The following is a 22,110-nucleotide window of genomic DNA, read 5'->3' as shown; positions in this document are numbered from 1 at the left end:
CACCCAGCTGCCGACAATCACTTATCGATTGCAATGATGCGTTTCTATGCCCAGAGGGGGGTGGGTGGGTGAGGGGATAGGGGGGTATAGCCTAGCGTTTTCATGTCATTATAGGAGGAGGCGGGGGGGGGGGGGGGGGGGGTGGAAGAGGGGGGAAGCGTTCATTATTAGCCGCTATTCATATAAGCTTTTTTTTCCAATGCCAAGAATGCACATCCAGCGGTGCACGGTGCCGGCATAGTCCTCTTCGATGAGACCTTGATCTAAAGCTTAAGTGGATGTAAGACATTTTTTTTTTTTTTTTGAAGCAGATGCATGCAGAGGCAGAGAGCCCTTAGCTTTTCTTTAGTCCCTCCTCATCGTCAGGAAAGAAGGCTGGGGAAGCCTGCAGACCCCTCACATCTCTCCTCATCGCCCCTGTGTCTGCTGGACTAACACACACAAACACACACACACACACACACACACACACACACACACACACACACACACATACACACACACACACACACACACACAAACATGATATTTTTGTGTCATGTGAATATTGAGTAACAACCAACTAATTGCAGATCCATTTTAGTCTGACGTCACCAGGGTACAAGCAGGATTCAGTGATGATGATGATGATTACGATGATGCTGATGATGATGATGATGGGGGGGTGCAACCGTGATATGAAAAACAGCCACATGTGCACATGCAGAGACACTGTGTATGTATGCACTAGTGGTGACACTGGGGCATGAGCTCACCCATTACACCCATGAATGTAATGCAGCTACTTCTACCATAGCTCTGCAGGCAGGTTATCACAAGCTCGAGCTCTCTGTCGACCCCGATGATCTCACTGGCAAAAAACTAAAAGGTCCAAATGATGCTTGAAAAGCCAAAGACAAATTCCCATGCGAGCACGATTTCTAAGGTTCTGTTGTGGTACATTCACAGTCCTCTAGTCCCCTTCCACCCTACCACTCTTCCACACACTCAACACGGAAGCCCAGTGACCTCACAGCTGGCGCTTCATTCCAAACTGCAGCCTGCACAGTTACAGTTTGGCCTGCACTGAATCAGGACTCCAGCAATGAGTCCTTTGTTTTTTGTTCCCCCAGTGCAGGCTCATCATAACGCCACAGTATATAGAATAGACTGCAGTATTTACATCATACACCATGTTCTGTTGTCCCTGTGTGCTAATGAAGAGCAGCAGCCGATGACGGCATGTGATTCCAGTGGTGGTAGAAAGTTTTGCTTGCAGGCCAACCTGTGCTTCAGTATTCCAACGTGTCCTGGAACAGCTCACATTACCTTCCTCGGGATATTTTGGGGGAAATTGGGTCACGAAGTAAAAATCAGAGGCTGTTGTAGTCTAGATCTACAAGAACCGCAAGAACAGTCTGAATAAACATTAGAGATACTCAGCAAAGTTTGATCCAGTAAGTTTTATGAAGAGAAACATAGTGACACCTTCAAGTCAACTACTAAGAGCAGTGGACGTGAGGGCAAATGTTTCCCTCTACGAATACATTTGGAAAAACTATAGATTCCGATAAGTGGTTCACTTTACACAGAAGCAAGAGATATTCCGATATAAATTCTTTCTTCCGGGCTCCGATACATGGACATTGCATATCAGCCGATACAGAGAACCGATCCGATACCATTGCATTCAAGAAAATTAAAACTTACATTAAGTATTTTAGCAGCTGTATTATACTAACCCTTTAAGGAAGTAAGGATTGCTATCATTGTTGTTTGTCCTGGCTCAGGTTAAAGCCTTTGAAAAACAAACACTTACAGAGAATGGATGCCATATAACTTCATTATTAAGTTTCACAGTCAAAATACACAAATGAATAGGAATACACAATAATACCTTCATTTAAATAGCTTGAAAGTAAGGTTTGGCATATACTACATATCGCTGTTTTACTTATGGGACTCTCTAGCATGAAATATAGCCAAATTGCTGACATTTCAGAATCAATTCTTCTCAGCCTCTCTAAAAACAGTTCTTGCCAGTGGCAGTGCAGCATAACTGCTGTTCTGGAGCAGTGAAGAAGAAGTGATTTCTGGGGAAATTAAATTGCAGTTGTATCGGAATGAAACTAATTTACTTTAAAGATCAGATCTGTACATATATTCACATACACGTCAATGCCTCACCTGCCATTTTCAGCAGTATGGGAGGTGTTTCTGATGCCGGTTGCAAGCTAAATCTTGAAGCAAATACTTGGGAAGTGCCGTTAAAAGGCCGTAAATTTATTATGGACAATCCAAAAAGTGATAACGATTTTGTTTTGTGTCAAAACTCTGAAAAGTATACAGCAGTATGCTTTTACATCATTCTCAACTCACAAATCCCCTATTGCAACCAATGATACGATACCAAAAAGCATCGTTAATCAAAATCAGCATCATAAACATTATTACCTGGGCACTAAGCAGACCTTTAGCATGGCCTTATTCAGGACTGACACTTACAGATCTTTTGCATCTATGAAGCAGGTTATCACCTAATCTTAAATTAAACCAGGGCTTTATAAGTCTACCCCTTTCTTAATGTCCGTGGAGCTCCTGCAGGCTGCATACACATCAATCACCGTGTTAGAGAAGTTCAAAACAGTCCTTAAATCTGAGGTCACTTAAAACAGTGGAACTATATTTTGAGGAAATGTCATGGACGCTGGCTCCGTCCTGCATCAGCGATTATCCCTCGGTGGAGCGGGAAAGGAAGTAAGTTGTTTTTTAGTGGGACACAGTGGGGATGCCAAGTGCTCTGGCTGGCTCACCAGCATGGAAAGCTAATGCAGAGCTGCATCAGGTCTCCAATTACCAGCTCGCAGTCCCCATCTTCGGTCACGGACGTCCACATAATAACAATAAGACCACTGGCAGAGACTTGTTTTCACTGCTGCTGATCCTTCCTTGTGCTAATAAATACGTGTGATCACAAAATGGATGATTTTGTTCGGACGAAGAAATTCTTTAGTTTGCAGCCCAGTCTCACTGACGTAAATAAGCCTGCATCGGGTACTAAATCAGTCCAAACCACTTAAAAGTATAAAGGCCAGTGCAGGCCCTTGAGTATTGTCGACTAGACAGTGAAGAATATAGGAGGGAAGAGGAGCGGGACACCAGGCGCTATAATAATGTTGATTGCCTGAATCCATACCATTTGGCTCAGTGTTTGCAGGGAGAGGGAGAGAGAGCGAGAGAGAGAGAGAGGCCTTATTCAGGGGGAAAAGAAACACAGGAAATGGAAGATGAGTGGTTCATACAGTTTCTTACTGAGGACTGTTCTTATCATTGAGATGAGCATTTCAACAACATGGTGAAAGGGAACAACACATTGATCTCTTTGAGAGCATTGATTGTGTAAAGCAATGGCTCAATATTTGGGAATTATTAGCTTAGCTCCCTTTATCTTAGCTTAGTTTAGCTAAAAAAAATCCATACCTGCACTTTCAAGATATTTCTAACTATAAACGACAGGTTGAGGTGAGTTTTGTTTTCTTTGAACAAAACCATGCACACTGTTTCACCCTTAGACTGAATTTAGAGATGGACTATGCGTGTCCATTTCCTCCCTCTATCCAGAATGGAAGCAGTAGTGAGAACCCGCCGAAAGACACTTGAACAATAGTGAGTCAGTCTCAGCTGTCCATCATGCAGTTAACCCTATGTTTTATAGCATCAACTAACTAAATGAATCCAAACTTAGCAGAAAAACACTTGGACATAAATTAGTGTGATTGAGAAATGGAGCGATCCTTGCGAGCTTGTGCAGGCGGCTAACTCGAGATGCGCTGCTCCAGTCAGGTGTGACATGCATCATGTGACATACATCACTTTCCACAATCATCTATAATGCACAGCCACCCAATTTGGCGGCCTATTTAAGCATAGACAATTTCCCATCACTCCCTTTGCTCACTTCTGCGTCAGTATTGCTTCCAGTTGCTTCAGCCCCTCCAACACCACAGCATCCACCTGTAGGCTCACACGGGGGTTATAAATATTTCCTCATCACTCTCATCATATCTATGTTATCATATCTGGCTTACTGATAAAGTCAGAGTCTAGACACCAAACAAACATATATGTTATACTGCTGTAATAAACATTTGAGCGTGAGATATCTGGCTAACTACCTTAAATGACAGAATCCACTACTGTAGAAAATGGATTCTATTCGCACTTTGACTATTGAATTTGGTCAATGTCCTAGCCCCTATCATGGAGGAGGTTGGGATTCTTACCTATCTTGCAGCCATCCACCAGGGGGCAATCAAGACGATGTTGCTTCACGTTTGGGGAGCAGTCATGCCATCCATCTTTATATACAGTCTATGGATTTGCCCTGCTTCCAGTCTTTATGTTCAGTTTAGCTAACTAATGGTTAACAAAATGTCAGGTTTCTATATTGTCATTCCTGTCTCTGAAAGATGTCTGATGCATGGGTTATTGTGTTGTATATAAAGATATCTCCAATTTCAATCAGAGTAAGTTAACATCAGAAGGGCTCAGTGAATGTATTAAGCAGAGATCCAGATCCTATTTGATTTTCATTGGGGTTGTCATTACATTATTACATTCACTAAGTCAACATGTTCTTTATTTTGTAAAAATGCTAATTGCAATCCATCAGTTGGTATTACTGTCACATTTCCATAGAGCTCCATTAGCCTGTGCTGTCTCAAACTACATCTCTTGCTTGCAGCGTCCTTCCTCATTTAATGTAAAGTGAAGTTTATTGAGGGGGATCTAATGCAATGCCTGCTTTGTTTTTCAGCTCTTACCCGTGGTGCAGTGAGGAGCCGTGCCTCGTGGACACAATTTCGGAGCATCAGGCCTCCTTTATCCCTTTCCTTACCCCCCATCAACCCCCTTCCCTCCCTCACCCTCCGCCAATCCTAGCTACCCACCGAATGGCTTCCCCATAGATACCTCTTGCATAACGCAGGCCTTCTGATCGTCTGCCATGCAGGTTGGGACGTTGTGAGGGAAGACAAGTGAGCAAACACGTTCAAAGCAGAAGTGCTGGAGACATACACGAAGGCAATACACACCCGAAGACGTGTAGACATGACCAAAGGAACGACATTTTTGGAGGATTGAAGATTTATATTTTCTACATCACACTTTTAGTACAAGCTAAAAAAAAAAAAAAAATCTAAGGCACGGAAAGACACAATTTGCACGCACAATCCCCCCATTTAGATTTTCTTTATCGATAACTTGACACACACGCCACGGTCTCATGATGATGTGCGAGGTAATGCCCACCATTTCTGAGGATGGGCGAAGTGGAACCGGCGGGGGCCCCTCCTCGCCTGCTGGGTCAGGGGTCGGGGGCACAGGAGGTGCTTCGGCGGGCGGAGGCTTCAGCGGGAGGGAGCCCAGGAGCGGAGGAGACGAAGGGGGCAGCACGGGGAACCTGGAGTCCCTGATGGTCAACATGCTGACGGAGAGGGAGAGGCTGCTGGAGAACCTGAGGGAGACCCAGGACTGCCTGGGAACAGCTCAGCTCCGCCTCCGCGAGCTCGGCCACGAGAAGGAGTCGCTCCAAAGGCAGCTGTCCATTGCTCTGCCACAGGTACAACTGTGTTCATGCATGTGTGTATTTACAACTTGTGTGTGTGTGTGTGGAGTCGAGTATGTTGGCGAAAACCCCGTGATTTGGCGATGCAGGCTTCTCCTTGGGAGGCAACGTTGTGCATCCTCTGTGCTGTGGGAGTCTTGTGATGTGTGAGCGTGTGTCATTGTGCAGTGAGCTCATGAGACAGTAAGCCTTTGCTGTGACACTTCATGCAGAGAGAGACGCAGCGAGAAAGTGGATGTTAAATACTTCCCCCTCTGCATCTTCAAAAGTTTTCTCGCTAATGCAGTGGGTTTATGCTCCTGTCGTCCTCTGGCTGTTCAGTCCAAGTTGCATATGCAATGTTCTCCTTATTGTGTAATCAGGCTTCATTGTGTTTGTTGACCATGTTGTTAGCGGATGATGAATGAACCTGGATGATGAATATTTGTTCATGGCTTCAGCTTAACTTAAAAGAACACTAGGTTTTCTGTGGATTCTCTTTAGTTTGCGGTTTGAAATGGCTTATTAATAATGGAATTGGATGATTTTATCCTAAGGCTATAAAACAAGCAGCTCTCTCCAGCACTGAACGTGTGTATTGTGTTTACTGTGTCTGTAGAGCTTGCTGTCACACCTGATTCAACTTTTTATCACTGTATGAGAAGGTCTGCTTATATTTTCTCCAGCTTGCGTGTAGTGTATCAACAGTGTGTGCACGTGTCTCAAGTAAATTCAGGCTCCTTGTGCACACTTTGTAGTTTAGAAGTCGTCACTGAATCGTCTTGTTCGAAAATCAAGTCTTTGTATTTCAAGTTTCTTTGAAAGGAGAGTCAGAGGGGTATTTTTACTGCATTTTTAGATCTAATTTTAATGTTTAACTGTGGAAGAGGACTGAAAAAATGATGACATCATTTCAACATAGTCACAAATGCTGCTCTACTGAAGAACTATTTTCATGTATGGTAAAGTAAGAGTAGCGTACAGGGAGTGGATACAATGTCGCACAAATATATAAAAGCCCATGGATGACATTTCTCCTTAATATTATCAATATTATAGTGCTGTGGCCTTTCTAAGCCTGCCTGTTGGAATGGTCTGTTCGCTCGGCCTGTGGTGGTGCTGGTCGCAGTCTTCTCTCTGAAAGGGTAAAAGTGACCTGCAGTAATTGAGCCGCGGCAAGACCGGCTGCAGGAACCCCGATGCCGCACGAAACTTCACTCAGTACACACAACCCTGAACTGGAGAATCAGTTGTTTTTACCATTGTCGTGAATGCGCTATTGTCGCCATCAAGGTCACGTATGCTAAATAGTCCCAGGCATTTTTGCTCATTGATTCATAATTTTTTCAATTGTTCAAGGAAAAAATGCTACATATTTTCCAGTTCTGGCTTCTCTATATGATTATCGAGCAATTGGATTGTTGGTCCCAGAACAAAACATCACACACGAGAAGGCAAAATCATTTAATAATTTGTATTTCCTATTTGTATAACTCAGTCTGTACTGTAAATGGATTTAACTGAATGGAGGCTGTAGCGATAGAGCGAGGTGAAACAGAAAATAAATGACAAGGGGACAGGGGAAGCCAACTGGGAATCTGACCCTTATCCAAACCAGAAACAATCCCATAGGGCCAGGAGCCAATGGACCCACTGTGTCACCATCTGCATCTCCCTCTCTCTCTCTCTCTCTCTCTCTCTCTCTCTCTCTCTCTCTGTCACTGGCTCGCTCTCTCCTCCCTCCCCCATGCAAACACACAGAACCGCTTCATGTGTCTATTTTTGACTGTTTACATATCATAAGGCGATCCTGAACTGTAAAACATCTGTAAACAGCGAGTGCCATGTTGAGACACGAAGGAGCCAATGGTCGTGGAATTCAATTGGTTTCTGTTCCTTTTTTGTAACCAAATCATGACACGTTCTCCTGTTTGAACAAACCTATGCCCTGCCCTGTTGTGGATGGCATATTGATGCTGGGGTTGTTGTTGGTTTTTTTTGGGAGGGGGGGCTGGGAGATGAGGGGGTCTCTCCCCGTGCACTCCAGTACAGAGCCATTGTGTAACCGTGTGACGTAACCCATCCACGAATGCGAGTTCACAGAGGGGGATGAGCGAGAGAGAGATGGAAACTGTGTCAGTGATTTGCATGATTATTATGTCTGTTTACATCATGTTGTCCCTCCAGGTCTCAGGTGTTTCTCAAAGTCTGTTCCTAGCGTCTGTGTGTATTTCTAGCTTCTCGCGACCATTTCTGTTTATGTTTTATTACTTTCCAGAGTCGCTAAATATGGCGATGTCTGGCCCGAGTTATTATTTGTTGCTTTAAACTCTCATCGCAGCTGGAGTGGCTGCGCGGAGAGCATTTAAACTATTAAACCCATACATTTAAACAGTTGGTTTTCCTCGCCCCTGAACGCAGCTTGTGTGTGTCTGTGTGTGTGTGTGTTCCACAGGAGTTTGCTGTGTTGACTAAAGAGCTGAACGTTTGCCGGGAGCACCTTCTGGAGAGGGAGGAGGAGATCTCGGAGCTCAAGGCGGAGAGAAACAACACACGTGTAAGATGTTTAGCGGCCATTTTGCTTATTAGCGCTGTAACAGCCTCTGTGTTATCTTCCTCACCCATTGTGCTTTGTGTGGGTGTGACACTGTCTCATTTGCTATTTTCTTGCCCCCTCCCCTTTTTTCCTCTTCCACATTCTCTTTTCTCGTTTTCCTTATCTGCTTCTGTGATCTCACCCACTCCCTCCTCGTCCCTTTCTGCTACCCTGCACTCTCCTCATCGCCTTATTTCACCCCTAAAACCCTTCACGTCTCTGGATATTCCCTTTCTCTTCCCCCCTACCCTGCTCTCTGTTTCCTTTGTGTCCTCTTCCTTCAATCTGCCTTCCTCGCCTCTACCTGTTCAACCCCCCCTCCCATCACCTCCCCATCCCCTTCCCCCCCACCCACTCTTATAGCTGCTGCTGGAGCACCTGGAGTGTCTGGTGTCTCGCCACGAGCGCAGTCTGAGGATGACGGTGGTGAAGAGACAAGCCCAGTCGCCCGCGGGAGTCTCCAGCGAGGTGGAAGTCCTCAAGGCCCTCAAGTCTCTGTTCGAGCACCACAAGGCCCTAGATGAGAAGGTGGGTCAAAGCGTAGATCAGGCTCGCGGACGTGCACTCGACCAATCGTGAGTCGGCCTCAGTCCCAGTTGTGTGATACAATTCTGCAGTTCTTGTCCACGAAGCATTTTAGCAACGTTCAGCTAATTGTTTTTGTTGCTTTCAAGGACAAAGCCCCCGACAGACAGTCTGGCTAAGTTTTGAAATAATTAACAATGGAAGAAGAAGTTTTACACATGTCTCAGACTTTTTGCTCTCACTGAAGAATTTTTTTTTTTACTGAAGTTTGCCCGTTAGAGCATTCATAGTTTGAAAGAGGAAAATAAATCCCATCAGCTTAAGGAAAAAACACACAATGCGACTCTGTCACCTCAGACTTTTTCTTGATCCTACTAAAAACCACATTGGGAGGGTCAGAAGAAGTAGAGACTGTAGGAAATCCATTTGAGTGATACAGAACCAGTTTGAATGGTGGTTCGCGTCATATCTACCTGCTTCACCTCTTGCTGCCTCACCACACAGGTGCGAGAGAGGCTCCGCGTGGCCCTTGAGAGGGTTTCCTTGTTAGAGGATCAACTCGCAACATCTTCTCAAGAGGTAAAGTCCAGCGCAGATGATTTCATGTGTCTCCAGGATTCTTAAGTTTGGTATGAAGAATGCCGTGAAGAGGAGAAATAATGTCTGTTTTCCTGTCTTGTCTCCCTCTTTCCAGGTAATCTCTTTAAAAGACCAAATTAAAAGACGTCAACAAGGGCCGGACGGCGGGAAAGATGTAAGGGGGGGCTTTGTGCGTGTTGGTTCCAGTTGTTTTTGTCAGTAGAAATTAGCTGTTTGGGTTTCATGTTGTGTCAGTGTGACTTTATCTCAGCTCATTTACATGTAGCTGCAAACGTAACTGACTCTAACTGATGGTTTTTCCTCATTGTTTCTGTCTCGCCATCGACTCCAGCGACTACCCAACGGCCCCTCCTCTGGCCTGGAGGACAGCGACCTGGAGAGACAGAGAGAGGGAGAGATAGAGCGACAGAGGTCGGAACTCTCCCAGCTGAGGGAGAGGCTGGCCCTCATGTGCCGGCAGGTGAGCGCATGCCTTTTTTTTTTTATAGTGAAGATGGAATATGAGTTTGATTTCTTCAGAGTTTTTTAAAAGTCAGTGTTTCGATTTCAGGGTTTTAGGCGAAAAGAAGTATATTTCTTAAATTAGTTGAGATGTGAAATCTGCAAAGGAAAATGTACAATAAAGGGAAAGTAGCTGTGTTAGTGGCAGTATGCATGTGAGGCTTGTAAACATATATGCATCGCCTGGCATGACATTGTCTCAGTGCTGATATAGCTCTCAATATCTTATGCCAATTTATTAAGGCCTATTATAAAAAAACTAAGAGGCTCCAGCTTCCAAGTCAGCATGCAGTCAATGCTCAAGTCCGAGTTAAGTCTGAAATATCAGTCTTAACTACAACATATATGATAATTATAATTCTTTATAATTTATTAAGATTCCTAACTGAAAGACTCAGCTAATCTCTTACATGAGAACTGTGAGGCAGTGGTTTGGTCCGACTTGATTGACAGCAGCTTTGCAGCATTAAAAAAACAGACTCAAAACACTCATCTCATTCCGCCAAAACCAAATTGGTCCAAATCGCTCACGTGAAATATCCGACACCGGCTCTAACCTATGCAGAAAAATGCGTTTGCATGTATCACGTGGGAAATGGGCGCTCATCGTAAGCTGACTGTTACATTTTATTTAGGTTGAATTAAATCCCTAGTACGTAAGAGAGGATGCTGTTATGGTGAGAGAAGCTGCAGCACGACACAGCCCTGGCACGAGCAAGTGTCAGATTATATCAGCCTCACTGTACACCTGTAGGAATATTATTGACTGTTACTGGTCAGCCGGTAAACAAGCCCGGCTCCAGCTCTCTGAGTAAACGAATGGTCCATTTTTGAAGTGAAAACAATAATTATATAAAATAAGGATTAGTTGTAAAGTTAGGGTTGAGATTAACGCTTATTATTAAGGTTGAAGGGCTGGTTACTACCCTTTAGAAGAAGTTGTCATCAGTACTGAAACACAAGCATTTTTTGTGAAATTATGTTTTGTTTTCTAATTTCGTTAATGCAACAAATACTGGCTGCTGTAATAAATTCCTTCAGTGCACTGCATTTAGCAGTGCCAAGCTATTTCCACCAGTAGATTCCAAGAAGGAGGCGATTGATAGTCTATTGGTCTCCCTCCACCCTCTTGTGGCCAGTTCGACTATTGCAGCTGATTTAAAAAAGCCATGGTTATAATGTGTATTGTGCAGCAAGACACTCACTCATCGAATTTGATCGTTAGCATATTGTATATGTGTCTGTGCAATAAAATCTCATCTGGTCAGGGTGTTAAAATACTGAGAAGAAAATAGAATCCCAAAAACATGCAGCGATCTAAGCGTCAGCGTGTTGTTTCGGTCAGTCTGTTTTTCAATAGACTTACATCGACCAGACATATATTTGTAATCTATCATGGGTGTTGTGGCATGTTGGGCTCAATCTGTGTCTTCTTGTGTCCCTCCGTGGTGCCGCGTCAGGTTGGGGAAATAGAGGAACAGCTTGCAGCCGCCAGGAGGGAGGTGACGAAGTCGGAGGAGGCCAATCTGAAGCTCCAAAGGGAAGTGAAAGAGGTCCGTGTGTGCCAATCTGTCTCTTCCTGCACGGCCAAAAGATCCTGTGCTCCCTCGACTCCCGGGGCTGCGAGTGTATATGTGAACACAATGGGCATATGTTGCAGAAATGATAATATGCATTATTTTTTAATGAGAGGTCAGTCAGGGAAATTAAAGAGTTTTGAGGTGGATTTATTTTTATTTATTGCAGTTGTTGGAAGTCTAGAATTACTTCAGATACATACACACCTAGATGTTTCCTATCTGGCCATTATGTATAATCACAAGCTGTTATATCATGTATTCTGCTGTATCTTGTCTTATTAATGATAAATCTCTGTCTCCTTCAGGCTCTTTGCCAAAGGGAGGACATGGAGGAAAGGATCACAACATTAGAACGCAGGTAAATTTCACTGTGTTGAAGGAGTCTGTTTGTTATAATGAGCACAAGAAACTTTTTGTTTCACACACCGGCCGTAATGAACACATCGAATGCACCATATGTTTCACTTGTTGGCTGAGAATGTAGCGCAGGGGTGTTCTGACACCTCCTTGTGCAGACTCAGGTTGTTTTACATAATGAAATTTGCATTATGGTGTCATTAAGAGTTCCTGCCGAACAAAAGAGGCTAAAATTAAATGGATGCAAAAAGTTTCTGTGCCCCAATTGTCTCAAATTACTGCCCTTGCTGATTTTTCTATTTCTATAACAGGTATTTGTTCCTTCTGTTCCACACAACCTTAAATCAACATGTCATCTCGTACACATTTGTTATTTCGGTCAAGAGCTGCGGCACAGATCTCACGTTCACTGGCCTCTTTGTGCTGCGTGCAGGTACCTCAGTGCCCAGAGGGAGGCGACTTCTCTCCATGATATCAAAGACAAGCTGGAGAATGAACTGGCCAGCAAGGAGTCCCTGCACAGACAGGTGAGTCCCAAGTGATTCATACTCAGCTCTGTTGCTGTCCTGATACTGTAGTATTTAGAAAAATACATCACAGGTCGTAGCTCCTCTCACACGGAGGAAAAATATGAGAGTTGTATTATTGTCTCAAGCTTCTTAAATTTAGCTCCTGAGAAATAGCCTTCTTCTTTCAGCCTGATATCTTAATCTTTAAATTCTCAAATAACAAGATTCTAAAATTAAGATCTCCAAAAAAGGACAATTGCGAGCAGCTTGATTTTGTGTGTTTCTATCTGTGTTTCCAGAGTGAAGAGAAGAACAGACAGCTACAGGAGCGGCTGGATGAGGCCAAGCAGAAGCTCCAGCAGACCCTGCAGAGGGCCGAGACGTTGCCTGAGATCGAGGCCCAGCTCGCCCAAAGAGTAGCCGCTCTCAACAAGGTACTTTGACTCAGAGTAACAGGCGTTCTCTAAGCTTCAATTTGCATCCGTAATTCTCAGACTACACCTTTGTAGCATTTGTAAATATTCTTATGTTCCCTTTCACCTAGGCAGAAGAGCGCCACGGAAACTTCGAGGAACGGCTACGGCAAATGGAGGCTCAACTCGAAGAGAAGAATCAAGAACTACAGAGGGTAAGGTCATTTATCTCACTCCACTTTACTCCAGCCTCTTTATTCATGAAATTAAAACTTGATCTCTTTGAGACCTTTAAGCACCTGTCTCTTGGCCTTTCTTCATTTCAGGCGAGGCAGAGGGAGAAGATGAACGACGAACACAACAAACGTCTCTCGGACACAGTGGACAAGCTTCTGTCCGAGTCCAACGAGAGACTGCAGCTCCACCTCAAAGAGAGGATGGCAGCACTAGAGGAGAAGGTATGGAGCAGACGAATCACTCGTGCAGCATATTGAGCACCAAAGTGGAGAATAACCCTATTTTCCTCTGCTCTGCTAGAACGCTCTTTCAGAGGAGCTGTCCAATATGAAGAAAATCCAGGATGATCTTATCGCCAATAAGGTATTCATTCCCCTTTTTAAATTCACTTATTCTCACAGGGGTTACAACACCTCCAGTTTCGTTGCAGTTTTCCTTCACAGCCTTTCTCTTCTGTATTTTAGGAGACGCTGCTCGCGGAGCTGGAGCGAATCCAAGTGGAGCTGGATCAGCTGAGAGGCCGGCCTGGCTCTTATTCCAGGTTAGCCCCAGTGAACCTTTAAGGGGATTTATTTTTAAACGCTACAGTACGTCCTACAGTTTGTGAATGACCAAATAAAAAACAAATCTTCCCAGGAATACAATACTTTATGCACACTGCGCCGCCGGAGCCCATTTATGTGTAGCTGCAATGTACTTAAATTAAAATCTATTTTGGAAACTCATTGTTTATACTGCACCTAGAGGGTATTGTTCTGGCTTGTAAAAATACAAATAATGTGTACACATCTTATTCATATTGATGCAACTGATTTAATATGCTTTGTTTTCCAGAGAAAGACATGTTTGTTGTTTTTTGTTCTCCCTGGAATTTGGGACAGTGTCTTCTTCACGTGTGGTTATATAACAGTTGAATTGTGGATCTTCTCACCGTAGGGCCGGCAGCGTGAGCTCACTTCCCTCCACCCTATTTCGAAGATCTCTCCCCGGGAGCGCCTCAGAGCTGCGGTACCCCCAGGGGGGAGGCTCGCTCCCGGCCGGCTACAGCAACTCCAATAGTGGGGTGGTGGTCAGGCGGTCGCACCGCGGACGCTGGGGGCAGTCCAGAGACGACAATAACAAGGTGCTGAGCTCAAGCTGAGATAATGTTGTTGACTGTGATGATAATTTTGAACCTTCTACTGGGATGACTTCATGTCCTGCATCTTTCCCACCATTTTCCCTGTCTTTCCAGTATGGAGATTGGGACAGCGGGAGTATGCTGGGTCCTGGGTATGACGGCGGTGTGGACGGAGGCTGCTCCGATGACGAGGACGACAGAGAGACTCTGTTTGGGTCGGAGCTTCTCTCTCCCAGCGGACAGACGGATGTGCAGACCTTGGCCATCATGCTACAGGAACAACTGGAGGCCATTAACAAGGAGATCAAGTTAGTTTTTATGTGTCCGTTTCACCAACAGAGCTTACAGAAAAATGTTTGGTCGTGCAGAATCACCCTAAGTGGTTTTTCTTTCTCTTCTTCTCTTTCAGGCTGATTCAGGAGGAGAAGGAGAGCACGGAGCTGAGGGCCGAGGAGATCGAGAACCGGGTCAGCAGCGTGGCCCTTGACGGCCCTCTTCCGCCCTCCTCACTGGGAGGACGGGACAGCGTTGGGCGGGGCTACATGACACCCTCCATCACCTCCTCCACGTTGGCGTCTCCCTCACCGCCCAGTTCTGGACATTCCACCCCCCGCCTGCCGCACTCCCCCGCCAGGGAAACGGACAGACAGGTACTGGGTCGAAAGTTGAGATACAAGCTGCAGATTCTCTTTAAATGAGGTCAATCGGAGGAGCACTGTGTAAATCTACTGAACTTTATTCCGCCCTGCAGAATAGCAAAGATGGTGAAGAATGCAGAGCACTTGCCCTGATTGACTCCAACCCTCCCTCGGTTCCTCGCGCTCTACGATTGGACCGAATGACACACACTCACCCGGGGGCCGGCCTCGACGACCACCGTGAATACCGCAGGTATGCCCAATATTGATAATAAATTAGCTTAGCATCTTTTTGCGGTTCATTCGTTCATTCGTTTTTCTTCTCCCTCTCTGTCCGCCTAGTCTCTCTGCCGATGGCGCTATCACTGCTAGCCAGGATTCCCTCCACAAAGCCAGCAAAAAGAAAAGCATTAAGTCGTCAATCGGCCGCCTCTTTGGCAAAAAGGAAAAGGGGAGGATCGGGGCACCTGGGCGAGAGTCGTCCTCACAGGGTTAGATTACCGATTGGACACATTCATAGAAGCCAGTTTTGTCGTCTAATGCACAAGTTGTCATCATGGCAAAGCAAAATATCCAATTCTACTTCTGAATTTCTTTCAGCCTCCACTCCGTCTGATGACCTGGGCTCTGCGGACCCTCTAGGCCTGGCCAAACTTGGGACTGGAACAGTGGAAAAAGACCGCCGTAGCAAAAAGAAGTGAGCCCACACAAAAACAAGTGTTTTCACAGTACTTTGAAGTATCGTGAAATGATCTATTCTACTTTGAAAAATTGTAAACAGTGAAAATGTTGGATTTTAATTTGAAATTCCCGTATGTAGGTAGTCAGGGAGGTCCTGAACACAGGCATATCAGTCTCTCTCTCTGAACTAATTGAGCAGAGTTTTTTATAATACTTTGAAGTATCCTGAAATTATCTATTCCACAGTGAAAATGTTGGACTTTACTTTGAAAAATTGTAAACAGTGAAAATGTTGGATTTTAATTTGAAAAATCTCCAAATATATCCGGTATGTATGTATTCAGGGAGGTCCTCAAGTGCTCAAGTTAAATAGAGACCTGTGAACCCCACCAATAGGCTCTCTCTATTTGCACAGCAGTACATTAACCAGGCCTGAGGTGGAAATATTTGTTAATCGTGCCCTGGTGGTGCTGCAAGGCACACATGTCATGGTATCACAAGCTCAGTGTGATTTTTTCTATTTATAAAATGACACAGTGGTAAGAAGAGATATGAAGAAATGAATCTCTGTGAAACCTGTGTCTCCACTCGTCTTGCCAGGCACGACCTGTTGGAGGAGGCCTGTCGTCAGGGTCTGCCTTTCGCCTCGTGGGACGGCCCCACTGTTGTCACATGGCTCGAGGTACGTCACGGCAAACTGTCCCGTTTAAACTGATCAATTCAGCTCAGATCGATGAGTCCGGTCGGATGAGGACGGCATTTGAACGTCTTCCCTCTGTTTACCCAGCTGTGGGTGGGGATGCCCGCGTGGTACGTGGCAGCGTGCCGCGCCAACGTGAAGAGCGGCGCCATCATGGCCAACCTCTCGGACACAGAGATCCAGAGGGAGATTGGCATCAGCAACCCGCTGCACAGGCTGAAGCTCCGCCTGGCCATCCAGGAGATGGTCTCCCTCACCAGTCCGTCCGCACCTGCAAGCACCCGCTCTGTAAGCCTCAGTGAAAAATAAACTGAAAGGTTAAAGTCAATCTGAACACCAGCATGCAAAGTACATGTACACAGGATTTGAGAGAGATGTGTGTATTTCCTGTCTTTACAGTCGACCAGTAATATATGGATGACGCATGCTGAGATGGAGTCTCTTGCTGCTGCCACCAAACCAGTAAGACTGAGTTTTTTTTATCACTTATTTACTTATTTTACATCATGACTTTTGCATTTATTCTGTGGATTCCGTGCAATGAAATTCCATTATTTTCTGTGTTGACATGTAATTGGTTTATGTTCTGGCCTCTTAACACTTAAATGTGACCAGAGATCACAAACTGATGAGCTCTTCTCTCTTTCTTTGTCTCTGATTAGGCCTGTTTGGCTTCACCTTTCCCTCACTATTCCCTCAAAATCCGTTTTGGACGTAGTGTTTTTTTCTTCGACTAATTCTAACTCACTAACAAAAAACTTTTCCGCCCTTTGCCTTCCCTCTCTCTGTCCTGACACTGATTCACCGTAACAAACGCACACATACACACACACACACACACACACACAAACACACAAACACACTGCCCCTCCTGATGTTTCCCTCTCTTTGCAACTCTCTGTTCCTTTTCTCTTTCATTCCGTCTCTTCCCGAAACACAAGGAGCAGAAAGAGTTCAGCTGGGACCAGGTGAGTGAAATATAAAAACCACAGAAGACTGCAATGCAATGCAATGAAATTCGTACTTCCCTGTGTCTTTCTTTATTTCTGGTGCTGTCAATAACTATCAAAACATAATAAACAGAATGAAATATAGCACACAAATACACCTATAAGGTATATAAAACTGTTAATACGTTTTATGGCTTCAAATCCACAAACATGATACACTGAGCTAATCTAACTATTTATTCCAAACAAACTGACATGAGGTTGTATAATCTCCCTGACCCTAACGCAAACTGACCGTAAACTGTTATTTATTATTTGGTTGAGAACTGTGGGAACACTTGAACTCATCAGATGGGTATAATGAAAACAAGAAATGCTCTGGAATCACAAGAGGAGAGTTAAAATGAAAACTTGTTGTTGTGATTATTTCAACACTGAGTTATAGGCCAGGTCTTTTTGAAGCATCATACTCATATGCATGGGCGACTTCCCCAGAAGTTACAACAGCTTATATCTGATTGTTAAAGCATTAGTAAATCAAAATAATTAAAAAAAAGAGTTACTTTCAGCTAACAAACCATTTGTAAAGGGTTTGTACTATAAATAGTTATCTTTTGGAATTTCAGCCTACAACTCCCATGTTTCCTTTCACCTGTAATGTCACAACAGAGAGATGTTTTTCATAACCCTTGCCGAACCAACTGTGGCACACAAATTAAATAAAGAGCGACACTCTTAATACTGTGTTGTTACACAGTCCATTTTCAATTATATTCCACAGTGTGAATTACACTCTATCTAGTTCCTTTCACTTTTTCTCCATCCTCCTCTCCATCCTCCAGATCCTGGCCTATGGAGACATGAACCACGAGTGGGTGGGAAACGAGTGGCTGCCAAGCCTGGGTCTCCCCCAGTACCGCTCCTACTTCATGGAGTCCCTGGTGGACGCCCGCATGCTGGATCATCTCACCAAGAAGGAGCTGAGGGGCCAGCTGAAAATGGTGGACAGTTTCCACAGGTCTGAAAGAGAGATTAATTAACTATATTTCATCAGTATACACCAGCTGTGACCAGAAACTAAAGCAATGTGTCACTCTCACTTACAGGGTGAGTCTCCACTATGGTATCATGTGCTTGAAGCGCTTGAACTATGACAGGAAGGAGCTGGAGCGGAGGAGGGACGACAGCCAACATCAGAATCAAGGTCAGACCTGCGGACGAGGGGTCGGGTCTCCTTCTCCAGACGTGACACACAAAGAGAATCTATTTCTGGAACTGAACTTTCTGTGGTCCCTCTCCACAGATGTGATGGTGTGGTCCAATGAGCGCGTGATGTGCTGGGTGCAGTCGATCGGGCTGAAAGAGTTTGCGGACAACCTGTTGGAAAGCGGCGTGCACGGGGCCCTCCTGGCGCTGGACGACACCTTCGACTACACCGACTTGGCGCTGCTCCTGCAGATACCCAATCAGAACACACAGGTACACCGCGGCACCTCCACCGACAACTTGTAGGAGCTCAATAAAGAAAAAATGTCCGTAGAGCGCTTGTCTCACTACTGCTTCTGTTTGACTATCGCTCAAATAATCCTAATCTTCAACTCCTAAATTATCTTAATTATGATCTTAAAATCTGCTTCGTCAATCTATTTCAGGCGAGGCAGCTCCTCGAGAAGGAGTACAACACCCTGATCTCCATTGGAACAGAGAGGAGGCCAGATGAGGTAGGAGGCGTCTGCTGACTAAAACTATTTTACTCGGAAAAAAATGTCAACATCTGCATTTGAATTTCCACCGAAATAGGAGACCGAAATAGCTCTCCTCCTCTTAAAGAGACGCCCTTATGGCATCAGTTCATGCACTGCTGGGAAATTGTTGGAAAGCCAAAGTGGTTCAGCTGTGTTTACATCAGTGCTAACTGCTAAGATGCAGCGTGTACGCCCAAAAAACTGTGCAACTGTGTATAACACAACAAATACTACTTCGTCAAATACTGCTTTGTTTGACCTCCCTGATGCATAATGAGCAAGACCCTTATTCGAACACTGCTCCTGTTAATCCCTGATTTTATCTAATTGTATCGACAGGACGGCACAAAAACCTTTACACGGTCGCCGTCGTGGAGAAAGATGTTCCGGGAGAAGGACCTCCGCGGCGTGACCTCGGACTCCTCAGAAACGTTACCTGCCAACTTCCGTGCCTCCGCCATCTCCACTCCCTCTGTCACCCTGAGAAAAGTGCAGAGTGAAGGTGAGGAGCACAGAAAACAATCTGTGGCACAGAAACAGCAGGAGCTGGTGCCTTGTGCACATTTGTTTGACTTTACCCTGATTTACTCTCCACACAAGTTGAAAAAGTCAGTAGAGGAAAAGTAACCGAAAGTATTGATATAAATAAAATTGTTTTGATTGGCCCTCCATTCCACATCCAACAGATCTGGCTCACATATACTGTATGGATTGATGGTCCACTCCTGTTGGCCAGATCTGGGCCACAAGTGAGCCATAGGCAAACCTCTAACATGGTCAAAAGGGTTTGATGATTGAACCTTAAAGAGCTGATATCAGGGTGTAGCATGGAAATCAAGCCTCAAAGTTCAAACAGGAATGGGGAACAATGTCCTGATGACCATTTTTAGAAAAAAAATGTTGTCATGTCCCATCTTCTAGACTGTAAATCCAGCTTAAACTTTGCGATTGTGACGTGTGATTCTCTTATTCCTTCTGGGATGGGATTGAGCAATGTTATCTTGTTTATCTGCATCCTTTGACTTGTTGGAGACCTCAAACCTCACTCAGAAGACGATCTGCTTTATATGAAGAAATACAGGAAATCTCTCTGCTGTGAAATCTCAAAAAAATTTATTGTGTCAGATTACGTTACTGTCAACTCTGCAACAGACTTTGTTAACGTCATCTCTGCAACAGATTCCGTTAAGTGGTGCTTTGAGTAACCCGGCTTAGGTAACAGGCATATTAAATGAGTCAGATATAAACAGTCGGCTAAATGAACTAGGGTGACAGCAAGGATGGACAGCACATGTATCTCTCCCACTACGTTTACCCAATCCTTTACAATCAAGGTTTATTTTCATAATATACAATGTAATTTAAAGAAAGAATTATACTTTTTTGTGAATAACATACTTCTTCTTGCACACAATCAATATCTTGTCTGTAGTACCACCAGCAGTCAGTTAGTTTTACTGAGCACCTAAAAAGAAATCAGTCGCGACACTGATTTTGTTAACTTTGGACACTGCCAGGCTAACCAGCTCTTTCCACCATTTATGCTAAGCTAAGCAAAGCTGTAAAATCACATGTTATTTTAACATTTTGGTTTGAATGATTAATCAACTGATATAATAAGTGGGCTTTAGAGATAATGTTGTTATCATTTGAGAACTGGGCCAGCAAAATATCTTTGGCTAAACTCAATCCCTGCTCTTTTTTCTTTGCTTTACTCTCTCCAGTGTTTTTCAGTGGGCCGACACATAATGTCACCATTGACTGACTACATTTACTAATCGCCTGTTTCTCTCCTTCAGTAAACTCTGGTCCAAGGGGAGAGTCGGCGTCCGTGAGAACGTATTCCTGCTAAAAGATAAGCACACCAGGTGAGAGAAGCACCCTCGCAGACTGACGGCATCTGCAGATAAAAATAAACTCGTGTGAACACCGAATCAAACGTCACATCTCAGCGGGGGCTCCTAGGGTTCGTCAAGTGTGTTCTCCATTTTGCAGACCCCCCTCCTCCATTTTAAACCCAAGGAAAAGAAAAAGAAAAAAACACACACACACATACACATACACATACACACAGACTGCGGATGGACACACCAGAAGATGACAAACAACGTTCGAGCCTCGAAGAATCAAAGACACTGAGTGAATGAGTTGTGAAAAGATGATAAAATAATGAGTGAGTGTTTGTTTATTCATCCGTTTCTCTCTCTCTCTCTCTCTCTCTCTCTCTCTCTATCTCTCTCTCCCTCTCTTTGTCTCTCTCTCTCTCTATCCGTCTGGCTTCACCTTCATCCATAGTTGTGGCATGATGCTGTTTGATCCTGTAGAAAGTGACCATCGCCTCTTGTGAATTCCTCTTCTGTTTTTTGAGTGTGAGACGGCAATATTGACACAAATGAATTTATAGTTTGTGGGTTTTTTAAAAACTGGAAAATGCATTCCTGTTCAGATCGAGACAATTATAGCCCGACACGTCCCTTCAGGTGTTCTTACTACAGCGTAGACTGACGCTAGAACATAGTCTGCCTAGTAACGTAACACAAGGGAGGGTGCGGGGGGGAGGGAGGTCCAAGCGGGAGAATATGTGTAAGTGTATAAAGGATAAATGAGATGTATGTTCTTAAGCCATAACAGACATGAGATGCACAAATGTGAATAGGTCAGACAATGAGACAATTAGCGAAGTGCTTTATGACAAACTCCTGTTCAAACTAGGGGAAAAAAATTAAAAGATTGAAGCATTTGTGTTAATATGCATGCCAAAATCAACCATGTTAGAGTGAACGCCATGATATCAATCATCTAATGATGTGGAAGCTTGGGTCAGGACTTTGTAAAACGTGTGTATTTTATTTTTATCATTTTGTATGATAACTGCTATTGTATGTATGTATGTATGTATGTACAGTATGTATGTGTGTGTGTGTGTGTGTATTAAACTGTACATTCATTTCATACTTAGTTTGAAGACTGACTGTAATTTCATTTTTAGGTTGACAAAAGGAAATACGTTTTAAATTATGGACATTTAAGATATGCTACTTGTATGTGTACATTTTGAGAAAAAACTAAAACAAATTGTGCTATGATGATTTAAATTCATATTATTGGATAGTAGTGATGATGATTGACTATAATATGATGAACAATAATGATAATGATTGTAAAAGCTGTAATTAAAAAAAAAAAAACATACCTGTACAATGCTACTGAAGGAGTTTTTTTTTCCGCGGCTTTCTCTTTCACACTGAGCGCTCACAGGTGAGTAACTGGGCTCTCAGTCGTCTGTGAGGATATGAGCCATTAAAATGTAAATACCGGGTTTATCCTCAAACTGTCAGCTTTGGTAGCTTGAATGCAGAGAGCCAAAGAGCATA

At 44.1% G+C, this 22,110-nt stretch overlaps 1 protein-coding gene across 1 annotated transcript; it reads left to right on the top strand.

Moving 5' to 3' along the window:
- The first annotated feature begins 5,263 nt into the window (after positions 1–5,263).
- Positions 5,264–20,588, top strand: LOC128427060 (liprin-alpha-3-like). Its single transcript, XM_053414146.1, has 30 exons — positions 5,264–5,599; positions 8,040–8,141; positions 8,544–8,708; positions 9,210–9,284; positions 9,400–9,459; positions 9,637–9,765; positions 11,267–11,359; positions 11,692–11,744; positions 12,177–12,270; positions 12,552–12,686; positions 12,797–12,880; positions 12,992–13,123; positions 13,203–13,265; positions 13,367–13,443; positions 13,839–14,025; positions 14,137–14,330; positions 14,432–14,672; positions 14,774–14,913; positions 15,003–15,151; positions 15,261–15,357; positions 15,942–16,023; positions 16,129–16,329; positions 16,441–16,503; positions 16,983–17,009; positions 17,834–18,009; positions 18,098–18,195; positions 18,295–18,470; positions 18,644–18,712; positions 19,076–19,238; positions 20,536–20,588. The coding sequence occupies exons 1-30, from the start codon at positions 5,264–5,266 to the stop codon at positions 20,586–20,588; spliced, it is 3,714 nt and encodes a 1,237-aa protein (XP_053270121.1).
- The last annotated feature ends 1,522 nt before the right edge of the window (positions 20,589–22,110 follow it).

Source organism: Pleuronectes platessa, chromosome 21 (genome assembly GCF_947347685.1).
Source record: "Pleuronectes platessa chromosome 21, fPlePla1.1, whole genome shotgun sequence".
NCBI classification, from domain to species: domain Eukaryota; kingdom Metazoa; phylum Chordata; class Actinopteri; order Pleuronectiformes; family Pleuronectidae; genus Pleuronectes; species Pleuronectes platessa.
Note: the sequence above shows the minus strand (reverse complement) of the source record. Positions and strands in the feature narration are given on the sequence as shown.

Bases quoted from the DNA above. Each gene is read 5' to 3' on its own strand.
- LOC128427060 (XM_053414146.1), top strand. From the start codon at position 5,264: ATGATGATGTGCGAGGTAATGCCCACCATTTCTGAGGATGGGCGAAGT. The intron at 11,745-12,176 runs GTAAATTTCACT...TGCTGCGTGCAG, and splicing joins ATCACAACATTAGAACGCAG to GTACCTCAGTGCCCAGAGGG. The intron at 18,010-18,097 runs GTCTGAAAGAGA...TCTCACTTACAG, and splicing joins ATGGTGGACAGTTTCCACAG to GGTGAGTCTCCACTATGGTA.